General features: G+C 41.2%; 1 protein-coding gene across 2 annotated transcripts; it reads right to left on the bottom strand.

The window, feature by feature from the left end:
• Nucleotides 1-8,734: 8,734 nt before the first annotated feature.
• On the bottom strand, nt 8,735-12,385 carry znf668 (zinc finger protein 668). Of its 2 annotated transcripts, none has more exons than XM_015042799.1 (2): nt 11,395-12,385; nt 8,735-10,887 (listed from the first exon to the last, which is right to left on the bottom strand). In XM_015042799.1, exon 2 carries the CDS (start codon nt 10,876-10,878, stop codon nt 8,983-8,985), a length of 1,896 nt encoding a protein of 631 aa, XP_014898285.1. In that variant the 5' UTR covers nt 10,879-10,887; nt 11,395-12,385; the 3' UTR covers nt 8,735-8,982. The 2 variants fall into 2 exon arrangements, with proteins under 2 accessions (XP_014898285.1, XP_014898286.1); XM_015042800.1 differs by having other exon boundaries at nt 11,099-12,385.
• Nucleotides 12,386-12,884: the final 499 nt, after the last annotated feature.

The raw sequence follows: 12,884 nt of genomic DNA on the forward strand, positions 1-12,884 counted from the left end.
TTTTTTTTTTGTCAGTCGTAATGCTTTGCATGTTTACCAGAAAGTTGAGTCTTTATGAAAACTTCACAAAAGAGTTTAAGCAAATTATTTATTAATTGCATCTACAGGCCATTAGTTGCACTGGGTTTGTTAAAGGATATCTGCGGAAAGGTGGGTGAATTTAAGTTTTAGCAGTAAAAAGCAAAATTCACATTGTGCAAACTGAACACATATAATCATATAATCATCTACAAATGTGAGCATCTCTGTCCAGATGTTTCTGGTAGTTTTCTTCCTGGTGGTGTTAGATACGACAGTAAGAAGAAAAAAATTCAGGTCATCCAGCACTTACCAAAACGATAATAAACTAAAACTCTCCGTCTTGGACACTCTTAGCTGTTTATTGTGATTAGACGAAGTCTGTCCAAATCTGGCTTCTTAGGAAAAGTTTCCAGGAAGCGTTTTGTCTCTATGAATCACACAGCTGGCTTTGGTTTGCAGAGTTTCAGCTAAACGAAGATGCCTCATGGTAAATTTGGCAAATCCAATTCAGCACAAAAATCCTAAACTATTAGTCAGTGGTGGAGAGTTGATTATTTTAGTTTTTTTTTTTTTTTTTTTTTGGGAACACCAGAATATGGATTTTTACGATCCTGAGTCATACTTTTGTTTTCCTTCCTCCTTTTTGTGTAAACCAGTCCATTTCTCTGCGTTTCATCAACAACCCTAGGGTCTGTTTTCTCGTGGAGCCGTTCTCATAAAAAGCACAAGAACAAGAAATTGCAAAACGAATTTATACAATTTCTTCTCAAACAAGACGGCATCGTGCTGTGAAATGATAAAACAGCTGGAGTCAAGTTTAAGGGCACACATTTCTCACTTAATGGCCTTTTAAATCATGGTTGTGTCTGTCATTTAGTACTTTCCATTTTCTATTTGTCTTTAAACTGTATTTCGCCTCTTTTTCTCTACAGCACAGCGAAGAAGCATAAATTACTTGTTAATCCACGTGTTTAAAGGAGAAAATAATTTGCCTCATCCTTAAAATTTCACTCTGTTTTGGTATGCCTGCAGAGGGAGGTAAGCTTTTTTTTTTTTTTTTTTAATTTTTCTAACTGTTTCGTTAAAAAATGAAGAAGAGGTTTGAAGCCCTGCTGACGCTGCGTTGCGTAACGTTTGAGACGATGGATGCCAGCCCCGTCTTCCTGTCGCATTGACTTCTTTTACATATCTGCTATTCAGGACAGCCCAAAAGAGGAGCTGATAAAATGCTGCAAAGCTTCTGAGAAATGTTATCAAATGTGTCAAGATGCTCGACACGCCCTCTCTAATGTGGTCAGAGTCTCAACTTATTTACTGAACAACAGAGGCAAGGAGACCGACTGAAGAATTTACCATTTCTACAATGAAAGTAACGAAAGTGCTGCGACAGATGATTGCAATAGAGGAGAGTGAGATAAATATTATACGGATTTGAAGAAGGTGATTTTCATACTGAATGAATCACAATGACAACCACGTACTTCAGTGTATTTTACTGGGATTCTCTGTTACTGACCACCACAAAGTGGTGTGTACATGTGAAAAAGGAAGGACAATCTCAAACAGTTTCCGTATAGAGCTCCGGAAAAAATGAAGAGCTCACAGCACTGAACCCCATTGAAAACCTCCTGGTTATCCCACCAAATATTGATTTCTGAGTTACAACATTAGTATTGTCATTTCTAAATTAATATGAACTTGTTTTCTTTGCATTATTTGAGGTCTGAGAGCACTGCATCTTTTTGGTTATTTTGACCATTTCTCATTTTCTGCAAATGAATACTAAATTTTTGCTTGGCATTTCAGAGACATGTTGTCAGTAGTTCATAGAACAAAAGAACAATGTTCATTTTACTCAAACATAGACCTATAAAAAGTTAAATCAGAGAAACTGATCACTTTAAGTGGTCTCTTAATTTTTTTTCCAGAGCTGTTCATTTACTCATAAAAACATAAACATCAGTTTGGAATCCATAGACATTTCGGGGGTTCAGGTCCTCAAGTGGAAAGAAGGGAAAGCTGTGCAGCACATGGAACCGCCAGCTGAGTTAGTAGTTATTGTATTTTTCTTTTTGTTTGTTTGTTTTGGGTTTCTTTACAGGTGTAGCTTGAATATAATTTATTTTTTCAAATAATTGCTGTCTTGGGTCACAAACAATACACAGTAAAAAAGGAAGAAAAAAAAAGATTTCAGATGGGCACTTTTTTTGTCCTGAAGAAAAACAGCAGGTACTCTTGCACCTCCTAGTGTCCAATTAATGGTCTTCAGAAGTCACCTAATTGTGTTTACCGCTGCTCAGTGAAGGCATCAGAGGTTTATTAGAGAACCCAAGTAAACAAACAGCGTCATGAAGACCGAGGTTCAACGCAGATAGGAGAGGTTTAAAGCAGGGCTATGCTAGCAAACAATATCCTAAGAATTATAGATGTTACAGAGGTTTGATTATGGATTGACTGGCTGATCACCTAATCTGACAGACTGGGAAAGAAGAGCATTAGTAAGAAAATCCATCTAGAGACACAGAGTGACTCTTGAGGATCTGAAGAGATCCACAGCCCAGGTATGAGAATGTGACGACTTTCTGCCACGCACCCCACACCACAAATCTGTTTTTATTTTATTTTTATTTTTTATGAAAGTTTGGCACACAGAAAGCCTTTGATGTAAGAAAGCCACGTGGAGCTGTGTCACAGTTTGCCAAAAACTATGTGAGGATTTCAGCAAACATGGAAAAAGCTGCTCTGCTCACATGAGAGTGAGAGAGAAAAAAAAAAACACACTGCATCGTCTTGCAAGAGAACGGTGGTGGCAGCATCATGCGGTGGGGATTGTTTTCGTCTGCAGGGGAGCTTGCAAAGTCCTGGAAGGTGAGGAAATAGTTGGTAGCAAAAAATATTTATGTGTTAGAATGGTCTAGTTAAAAGTTTAGGCATATTTAATAAAAGACTAATTTTTCTAAAACTATTTAAATAACATTGGGTTAAAACTTCAGAATCTATTTGTGTAAAGCTGATTGAGTTACAGAGTAAAAGGCTGAAATTGCAGTGAAAAGTATTTATTATAAAAAAGTTGAACGTCATATTTCCTTTTTTTGTAAAATTCTTATAAAACCTATTTTTTGTCTAGTTTCTAGAGCAAATATCGTAGCACACTTACAATAAGACAAATTTAACTTTAACTTTTCAGAAAGATACATGAACTTGTCGAGAAGTATTTATTCATTTCTAACATGGGGGAAATTTGACGGTGTGTTAGGGCTAGTGTAGACAGACAAAATGACGAGTGAAATTCTACAAGAACTGAGAAAGTTTGAGATTAATAGCAGTAACCTTCAAGAAAAGACATGGAGGTTTCTGAGTTCGAAAAGTCAAAGATTTGTGAGAAAATGCTCAAAAAGTTCAAGATCAATCTCAGAAATTTTCTAGAGAAACTTTAAAAAGTCAAGTTTTAAAACTTTTTTCAAACGCAGAAATTTCCATGTTTTCCTACCTGCAGTGGCCGAAATACACCATCAAAAAAGTCTTATAATAAGTGAATGTTCTTAAAATCATTATTAAGGATTTATTTAACAAGATTCTATAGTTGTAGCTTAGTGTTCCTTTATTTCAACATATTTGCACTAGAAACTATAAAAAACTTGGTAAGATTTTGTGTTTTTGCAGTATCTCAGCACCGCTGCAGCCTCTTTATTAGTCCTGTCCTTGTTTCTGTAGCTCCCCAAACATGTAAAGCCTCAACAGAAATCAGTGAGGTATCCCAACATTGTTAAATTATCTCCCCTCAAGGCTTCTGTGTTTCAGAAACCAGAGGAATTTCAAGGCCGTGTGTTTACTTGCGAGGCATGGCAGGGTCACGACCTTGTAATGTCTGCACCCCCGCCCAAACGCCGCCCACTCCATGCTCCTCCTCCTCTGGGTTTTCTACGGCCTGAAGGAAATGTGTCCACGTAAAAAATGTTGTTGTTTTGAGATTTTATCTTTCGCTCTGTTAAGCACAACAAAATGAGTCACATTTGCTTGAATGCAATCAAATCTAAAGAAATAATGAAAATATTTTTAAAAATTCTAAATCACAATGTCAGATAACTTACCACTGGATCACAGATATATTCCCCTCTCACCCCGTCTCTTTCATCCTCTGAGCTCGGGTCCTATGTGCCTAGAACTGCACATTTCTGGACTGAGNTGGGCGGGGCTAGAATAGGGGCGTGGCTGTGGGCTGGGCTAGTAGAGGGGCTGTGGGCGGGCCCAACACCTGATCTGCTGAGCTCCAGCAGATCAGATTAATAATAACAATTATTAATTATTGGTTCAGCCGTATTCATTGAAAATTCTGACCTGCTTGTGCTTCTGTTGGTGCTGCAGTGGCGTCGCCGGCTTCTGGCAGCCATGTCGCCGTGCAGCTGCAGGTCCGGTACCGGAGGAACGGTCGGGCTCTGCTCCGGGTGTTCACTGCAGACAGAGAGGTGACAGACGACAGGTGAGGATCGCGTACGACGGAGTGCTATCGACACGCTAACAAAATGTTTTTTAAAAAGAGAAAATTTGAGAATACTGACATAAAATTACAACTTTATTCTGAAAATATTAATACTTTATTCTCGTAGTTCAACGACTTTATTGAAATATTATTTGAAGTTTATTCTCATATAATTACAACTTTTTCTTGTAATTCCATCTTCATTTTTTTGCTCAGTTTGTCCCTTAAACTCTGTCGTTATTGTGCGTTCATTCTGAAAACTGAGCTGCGGTTTGTTGCATGTGGAGCTGCGCTCTGTTGCTAGGAAACAGGCGCTTCCTGCTCGGCTCCATTCATGCTAACATTGAGCTGCGGCGTGAATGAACCGCTCAGCCTGAGCTGAAGGTCAACGCTCCGCCGTCAGAAACAAAGAGGCTGGAGAGCGTTTGCTGTGAAAATGGCAGGAAACGTTGAGCACATGAAAACGCTCTTCCTCCTCCTCGTCTTACTCAGCTCGGCGGCCCTGTCCTCCCTCTCCCTCGCCATCGTTCAGCTCAACTCGCTGCAGGCCAGCGCCGCTCTGGCCGTCAGGGGCCGCTTCCTGGACGCCAGGAAGGAGGGAGCAGAGCAGCAGCGGCTCATCGAGCGAGCCATGTGAGTAGCAGCGACGTGCTGTGATGGCGCCCGGCGCCCACTTCACAGTTACATGAGGAACTTCTTTAAAGAAATGTACTTTTATTATGCTGTTCTTTATGTTTTTATATAGAATAGACCTGATTGATTCCCAAGGGAAAATTGCTTATTAATTGACACATATAAGCATAAATTTATGATCAAATTTATGATATATATATAAAATTCACTATCAAATTCAAATATGATTGAATATAAATACATAAATTGCTAAATAACTTGAATCAAATAAAGTAATAAAATGATTCAGCTTAGGCCTGAGTGGGTTTCTGTTGCAGTGGTTCTGTTAAATGCTTTCAGAGAGCAGAACCAGAGAGCAGAGGACCAGCAGATGTACCAGGACTGGGTCAAAACCATGGAGCCCATAAACCGCAACAGTCACACTCTAACCAGGGTGAGTTTCACGTGGTAAAAATCACAAACTGAAAACATTTTTTAATCTTTTTCTGTATTTTTCAGAGGAGTGCTCTCCTGTCCTACTCTGAGGTAACTCCTTGTTCTTTCAGTTTTTGCTGAATGTCGGTTCTGTTTCTGTCTGACCCGAATTTTCCTCCTGCAGCCTCTGACTGACGCTGGTGCAGCTCTGCTCATCACCATGAAGCACAGCAACAGGAAGTCCATGTAGCTGCCGCCAAACGTCACACAAAGGCTCCGAGTCACTCTCTACAATTATATAATAACATAATTATATGTATAATTATATTGTCACAGGAAATCTCGTTAAAATGTGCTTTTAATTCGTTTTGTATTAAAATATAAGACTATTCATTTCTGAGGTGTTGTTTTAAATGTTTTTGAAAATGAAACCTCAAGTTCATATGTTAAGTGATTCAATTCATAAATTAACTAATATAATTAATATCATCCAAGTTTCTTCAAAGAGTCATAGATGGTGATTTTGTGGGGAAGATGAATCTCCAGTAGCAGTCAGACTTGCAACAAATCTGAAAAGGCCTCTGACTGAAGACTTTCTCTATGATAGACTAACGACCTTCATTTGTTATAAAGATACTATTTTGACTTCCTGATTTAAATTGGGTCTCTGTCTCTTTAAGAAGCTCCTGCTCTTCCTGAAGCTCCGCCTCCAGGAAGTCGTCCCAACATGGCTCCTATATTAACCCTTTAACGTTTTACCAGAGTTGCTCTGAGCAGCAGCTCCTATAATGAGCTCAGCAGCTGGTTGCTAATTGCTGCTGGCTAGTCTGGAGGATCTGAGTGAGGAGGAGAAGGCGGGGCTAGGTCCACCCAGGCATTGCAACACCTGAATGGTTGCCATGGAGATAAAAGTGTTTGTTAAACATACCTTTATTTACCAGGGAATAAAATCATAACATGATGGAAAGATTAAAAAAGCTTATTCTAAATCATGCTGCCCCTTTAAGATGCTAAGCTACCTTGTTGGTTGCATTTCATAATGTTTTATTTTATGGGAGCATTTATTTGCTTAATAGGATTTTTATTAATATTTTTAACTAAACTATACTATTTATTTATATTGAATTAAATGTCTCTCCACAGGAGGTAAAATTCAACCAAAGAAATGAACAAAAGACCAAATCACAGCTAACAAAACAAAAATGCTAAAAACTCTAAATATTCATTTTTTAAAATTTATTTTAAACATGACGGCAATATAAAATAACAGTCATGAACAAGGAATTCAACATACATATTTTTGTACTACAATCATTTTAAGTTTTAAAAGGAGCTGAAAGAAGTAAAAACCTTTTGAACTTCTACCCCATAAAACATGTTGCAGGTCAAATGTTAGACGTTTACGCACAAAAGGAAACTAAAACCAACAAACACTTCAGCTCATTTATAAAACATCTGGATTATCTGCATTTATTTTCTAAAGTTTGTTGTTTTCCAAAACGGCAACATGATTAACTTGGAACACGTGAAATAAGATTAAACGTCTTCTGATTGTGGCCGAGGGGCCAAAGCGTAAATATTCATGGATTTATGTGGAGCCGCCATCATTAAACCGAGCCGTAACTCTGAACAGATGTTTCCTGGAAGAGCAGATCAGAGTCCTGATGTAACGCTGATGGGTGATTCTGCCTTTCTGCTTCCCAACAACCTCAAACTTTAACGCTCCTGCAGTTTAAAACCTTTTTTCTCTTGGTTTTAAACTAAAATGTATAAATTTACGATAATTTAGCCAACTCACAACAAATCTTCCGGCTCTTTCACATCCTGTTCCTTTCAGCACCTGGATTTAACTAAGCTAACAGGTACGAGCCTCTGATTGGATAATTACTGCAGGGCAATTATCTTCCAGCTGCAACAAGTTATTCACCACCAACTGATGCAACCAGGAGATAAAATAAAAACTTTCTCGTAACTATTTTGTTAAAATATGCATGAGAACTAATAAAACCTGATTTTATGCATCCTGTCCTAAAGTTTACCTTTAAAATCTGCAGGCTAATAATGATAATTTAAAAAATAAGTCTTAAATATGCTCTTTTTTATGGTTCACTCCAAACAGTTAATGCTAAAATTATTCACATCCTGCAGATTCAGACTGGAAGTTATTTTTTAAACTTGTAACATATTTTATCTGCTTGGAGGTGATAACGTTTTGGATCGGCTGGACAGAGCAGGAAGCTGAAGATTAGGGTGATGGTAAGGAGGCCTTCCAACCTCAAAGAGGGAAAATATCAAAATACCACAAGTATGGAGCTAAAATGGGGCCATAAAGTTTGCTCAAAAGAAAAAGAAATTGGGAAAAAAAAAATCTTTGTTCCAGTTTCAAAAAGTTTTTTTCAGACAAATTTTTTTATTCAGTTTCAAATTTTTTATTTTTCTGTCTGAAACTTTTACCCCCCAGTTTTAAAATAATTTTTCAGTTTCAAATCTTGTTTCAGTTGTTTAATTTTTTCCCTTTGAACCAGGCGTGTCCAAAGTGGGTCCTGGAGGCCCGGCGTCCTGCATGTTTTAGTCTCTCCCTGGTTTAACGCACCTGCATCAAATGACGGCTCATTAGAACGTCTAAGCAGAACAATGACAAGCTGAAAAGGTTGTTCCTACCAGCAGGGAGCGAACTAAAACATGCAGGATGCCGGGCCTCCAGGACCCACTTTGAACAAACCTTATGGCCCCAATCTAGCTCCATACTTTAGAAACATGCAGAAAGTTGTTCAGTTATTAGAAGAAGTGTCCGAGTGTCAGGATGACATTAAAGGTTTAATTTCCAATAAAAATCCTTTGCTAAACCAAACAACCAGGTTTGATTATGATTATTTACTTTTATTAATGTGTCTGCAGACGTAGAGTTCTTTGGAGATATATTTTATAAAAATATACAGAACTGAAATGAAATCATTTTAGATGTAAATCTACCAGGAGTGTGAATACTTTTGAACTTCACAGTAAAGTCACCAAATGTTGAACCCAAAGATAAAAAAACAAGGTTAAGAGGGAAAGAAAATATTTTTATATTATTATATTTTTTATTGATATAAAAGTTTCACAGTGAACATTTTTCCACTACAACTACAAATAATAAAATGTTTAAAAATGGATTTAAAGCACATTTAATGAATGGAAATTATTCAAGGTGGGTAAGTAGAGACGATGTGTTGGTTTATTCATTTAGTTTATAGCTTCTGTTTGCAGGAGAAATGATTTTATGAACAGATTAAAACATGAAGAACACATGTAGGAGATTATATCAGAGATTATAAAACATTTTTTACATCATATTTGTTAGAAATCATAAGAACGATCAAGCCCTAATAAGTTACACCAACAATCTTTTTTTTTTTTTTTTCCTTTTACAGTGCTGGTTGTTTTTTAAAAGATTAAATTCCTTCATCTTTGACCAGGTAATCTGGGAGGTTGTGGAAGGAGCTCACAGGTACAGTCAGAGACATGGCGCCGGGGTCAGAGGTTGCGGCCGGCGGGGGCGAGGGAAGCGGGTCTGTGTGAATGATCTCATCCACAGCTGGGGCTGCGGGCGCTGCTGCCGCCGCGGGGTGAGTCCGCAGGTGCTTGCGCAGGTACGCGGCGAACAGGAAGGCCTTCCCACAGTGCGGGCAGCGGTGCGGTTTGCTGGCCGAGTGGATCTTCTGGTGCTTTCGTAGCCCCGATCGGTTCTGGAAGCCCTTCCCACAGCTGTCACAGACATGCAGCTTTTTGTGCTGCTTGGCATGATCCTCCAGCTCCCCCAGCTGGCCAAACTCTGCGCTGCAGGTTCGGCAGATGTGCAGCGCAGCGGGGTCGGCCGGGTGGAGCGCCTCGTGGGCCTGAACCTCATCCCAGGAGGCGAAGGTGGCGTCACAGAGGGCGCAGGAGAACTGTGGCAGCGTGGTGTGGGGGGTGAAGCCCGTGGTGGAGGTGGAGGCTGAATCTTCCTGCTGCTCCGCCAGGTGAGTCCTTTCGTGCTTCCGCAGACTCGAGGAGACCACGAACGACTTCAGGCACTCCTCGCATTTGAAGGGTCTCTCTCCAGAATGAACTCGCCGGTGCTTGTTGAGGCTGGAGCGCTCAGTGAACGATTTGTCGCACTCGGTGCAGGAGAAGGGCCGCAGCCCGGTGTGGACCAGCATGTGGCGCCGCAGGTCCCAAGATGCCACGAAGGCCTTGTCACAGCTCTGACACTTGTACGGCCGCTCCCCAGAATGGACGCGTTCGTGCACGGCCAGGTCGGCCGGCTGCCGGAAGCGCTTGGAGCATTTGTCGCATGGGTACGGCTTGAACCCTATGTGGGCGCGCTGATGCCGCCGGAAGCTGGACGGGTCGGAAAACATCTTACCACACTGGGGGCAGAGGAAGGGTTTCTCCCCAGAGTGTGTGCGCAGGTGGGACTGGTAGGAGGACAGCTGTGTGAAGCCTTTCCCACACTGCTCACACTGGTAGGGTTTGTTCTGGGAGTGGATTCGCTGGTGGCACGCCAGCGACGACGAGCGGGAGAAGGCCTTGCCACAGTCGGAGCAAAGGAACGGCTTCTCACCGGTGTGGGAACGCTCGTGGTTCTTCAGGTCCTTCAGCTCTGTGTACGTCTTCCCACACTCCTCACAGGCATATGGACGGTGGCCCTGATGGTTCCGTTTGTGCTTCCTGAACACAGAGGGGTCGGCAAAGCTCTTCCCGCATTCGGCGCAGAAATATGGCTTCTCTCCGGTGTGGGAGCGTTCGTGGACTTTCAGTTTGGACAGGGTGGGATAGCTCTTGTTGCACTGGGGGCAGGAGTATGGTCGCTCACCACTGTGCTGCGTCGTGTGGATCCGCAGGCAGATAGCCTGCATGAAGGCTTTCCCACACTCAGGGCACACGAAGGGTTTCTCCCCGGTGTGGGAGCGGCTGTGGTTGCGCAGCTCCGTGGTCGTCTTGTACGCCTTGTGGCAATCTGGACACTGGAAAGGCCGCTGGGAGGAGTGGGTGCGTTCATGCTTGGAGAGCTGAGCTTTGCTAGAAAACGTTTTGGTGCATTCAGAACATGCATGCTGTTGCTGCTGCTGCTGCTGCTGCTGTGTTGCATGCGCTGCCAGCTTGTGGCTCTGCAGAGCTGACATGCTTTTGAAAGCCTCTGTGCATGTGGAGCATTTGAAGCTGGGTTTGGCTTTTGGAGGTCTGCCTCTGCCACGTTTTTTAACCGGCTGATCCCTCACCACCTCTTCTTCTTTGCTGTCATCATCCTTCTCTGGGGGGGTAAACTGCTGTGCAGGAGGCGGGCTGCCAGGCTGAGGGGAGGCCATTTTTTATTTCTAAAATCAGATCAAATTAAAAACAGATTTGTAGTAAATATAAAACAATTATAACACGAAATAGATGGATTAATGTTGATCAGATGAGTTGAAACTGCAAATAGAACATCCTGGAACAGAAAAAGTAGCACATAATTACAGAAATATGTGGAGATGCTGTTATTTATTCTCAAAATGGCTGGCATTAGGACCTCAGGGACAATAAGCTAACCGCTTTGATGACAGAGGAAGTCGCTGCAGTGACAGCTGTGCAGTCACGGCTGCCACCGCACCAGCCTGCGCCTCTGATTAAACCCTCCATGTCAGCGGGATGGGGTCGCGACGTGCGGGACACGACATGTATGTATCCGCCGCTGCTAGCTGTCAGGCTACTCATGTTGACTCAAAATGGCTGGCTTTAGGACCGCTGGTTGCTCAAATCAGACCGCAGAACTCAGCAACAGACGCCGCTAAAACCACCAACCTTTCCCCGAAGGGTTCTTTAAAACAAAAACGAAAGGTTCTTACCGGAATTGGTTCATAAACAGTCGGCAGACTGAGTCCCGGAGAGACGGCAGCTTTAACTGCCAGAGCCGCTGTTTACTGGAAGTGGTGTCGCGTCGGCACTAGGACCCTGATGACGACAGCAACGAGCCAGAGAGCCAAGTGTGCATCAATAATGTGTTTAATGTTTAACTATTCAAATAAGAGAAAAATAAAAATAATATAACCACTTCCAGAATATAACATATTTTAAGTTAATATAGTAATATTTGTATTCTTACGTAGCATCGCTAGCAACGTCAGCTATTTATCTGTCTCAGACAGCTAAAATAAATCATTTCCGGTACTTCTTACGAAGCTTAACACTTTAATGTGACATTTTATCTCTTTATTCATTCATTTTATTTGTCTAAATCTCAGGGTTACCAACAGTTGATAAATAAACAATTATTAGCCCACTTAGCTGGGTGCTGCTAAGACGGAAGCATTTCGCTGCTACACATTTCCTGTTTCCTAGCAACCAGAGCGATGTGGATGGAAGAAGAAAGGACAGTTTGATAAAAGGGTTTGTCGTTTATATGAAAAATAGGTTAAAAAAAACAAACAATATAAGTGAAGATTCGTGCAGGCATTAAAAGCATCTCCAGGTATTTAATCTTTAATACGTTCTTCGTCGTGAAGCCTGTATTTTATTGAAGGACGGATGTTTGTTTAGCTAACTGGGGCCGCTATCCTCTTCTAACTGCTCAGTTACAACTGACTTGTTGACTAGTGTCCAACAACATTGACTTTACTGTAATATTGTTTTACTCTCGGCAAAAATATTAAGATTTTTTATTAAATTGTAGATAGAGTCGCTGTTTTCTGGTTATTTATTCAGTTTGTAAAACAGGTGCAGACATGTTAGCCTTTAAGTAAAACCCACTAAGTTTAAAAAGGACGTTAAATTGATTATGTAGGTTTATATAATAAAGTACTACGGAACAGGATTAGGGCCATAAAAAAAGGATTCGGACTGTGTGTGCGCGTGTGATCTAAATAGATATGATCTAAATAAATGAAATAAAAAAGATAAAAATAAAATTAAAAATGCCTAAAATTTTAATTATAAAGGAGGTATGAAAATGCTTGCATGTGTAGAAAATACATTTTTCATGATCAGTGAGATAAAATCTTCATCCTAATAAAAAAAAAAATCCCCTCTCACCCTCTGTGGGTGGTCTCTTTCATCCTCTGAGCTCGGGTCCTCTACCAGAGGCCTGGGAGCTTTCATCCTCTGAGCTCGGGTCCTCTACCAGAGGCCTGGGAGCTTGAGGTTCTCCTCCAGTATCTTGGCTGTGCCTAGAACTGCACATTTCTGGACTGAGATGTCTGATGTTGTTCCTGGGATCTGTTTGAGCCACTGCTCCAGTTTGGGGGTGACTGCCCCGAGGGCCCCGATGACCACACCTCCTCTACTATTTATCTTGATCTTAGTTAGTTGTTATCATGATGGATATTGGGTCTCATGGTTG

This window comes from Poecilia latipinna, unplaced genomic scaffold, assembly GCF_001443285.1.
Source record: "Poecilia latipinna isolate Pla-1442-1.1 unplaced genomic scaffold, P_latipinna-1.0 Scaffold602, whole genome shotgun sequence".
NCBI classification, from domain to species: domain Eukaryota; kingdom Metazoa; phylum Chordata; class Actinopteri; order Cyprinodontiformes; family Poeciliidae; genus Poecilia; species Poecilia latipinna.

Bases quoted from the DNA above. Each gene is read 5' to 3' on its own strand.
- znf668 (XM_015042799.1), bottom strand. From the start codon at position 10,878: ATGGCCTCCCCTCAGCCTGGCAGCCCGCCTCCTGCACAGCAGTTTACC.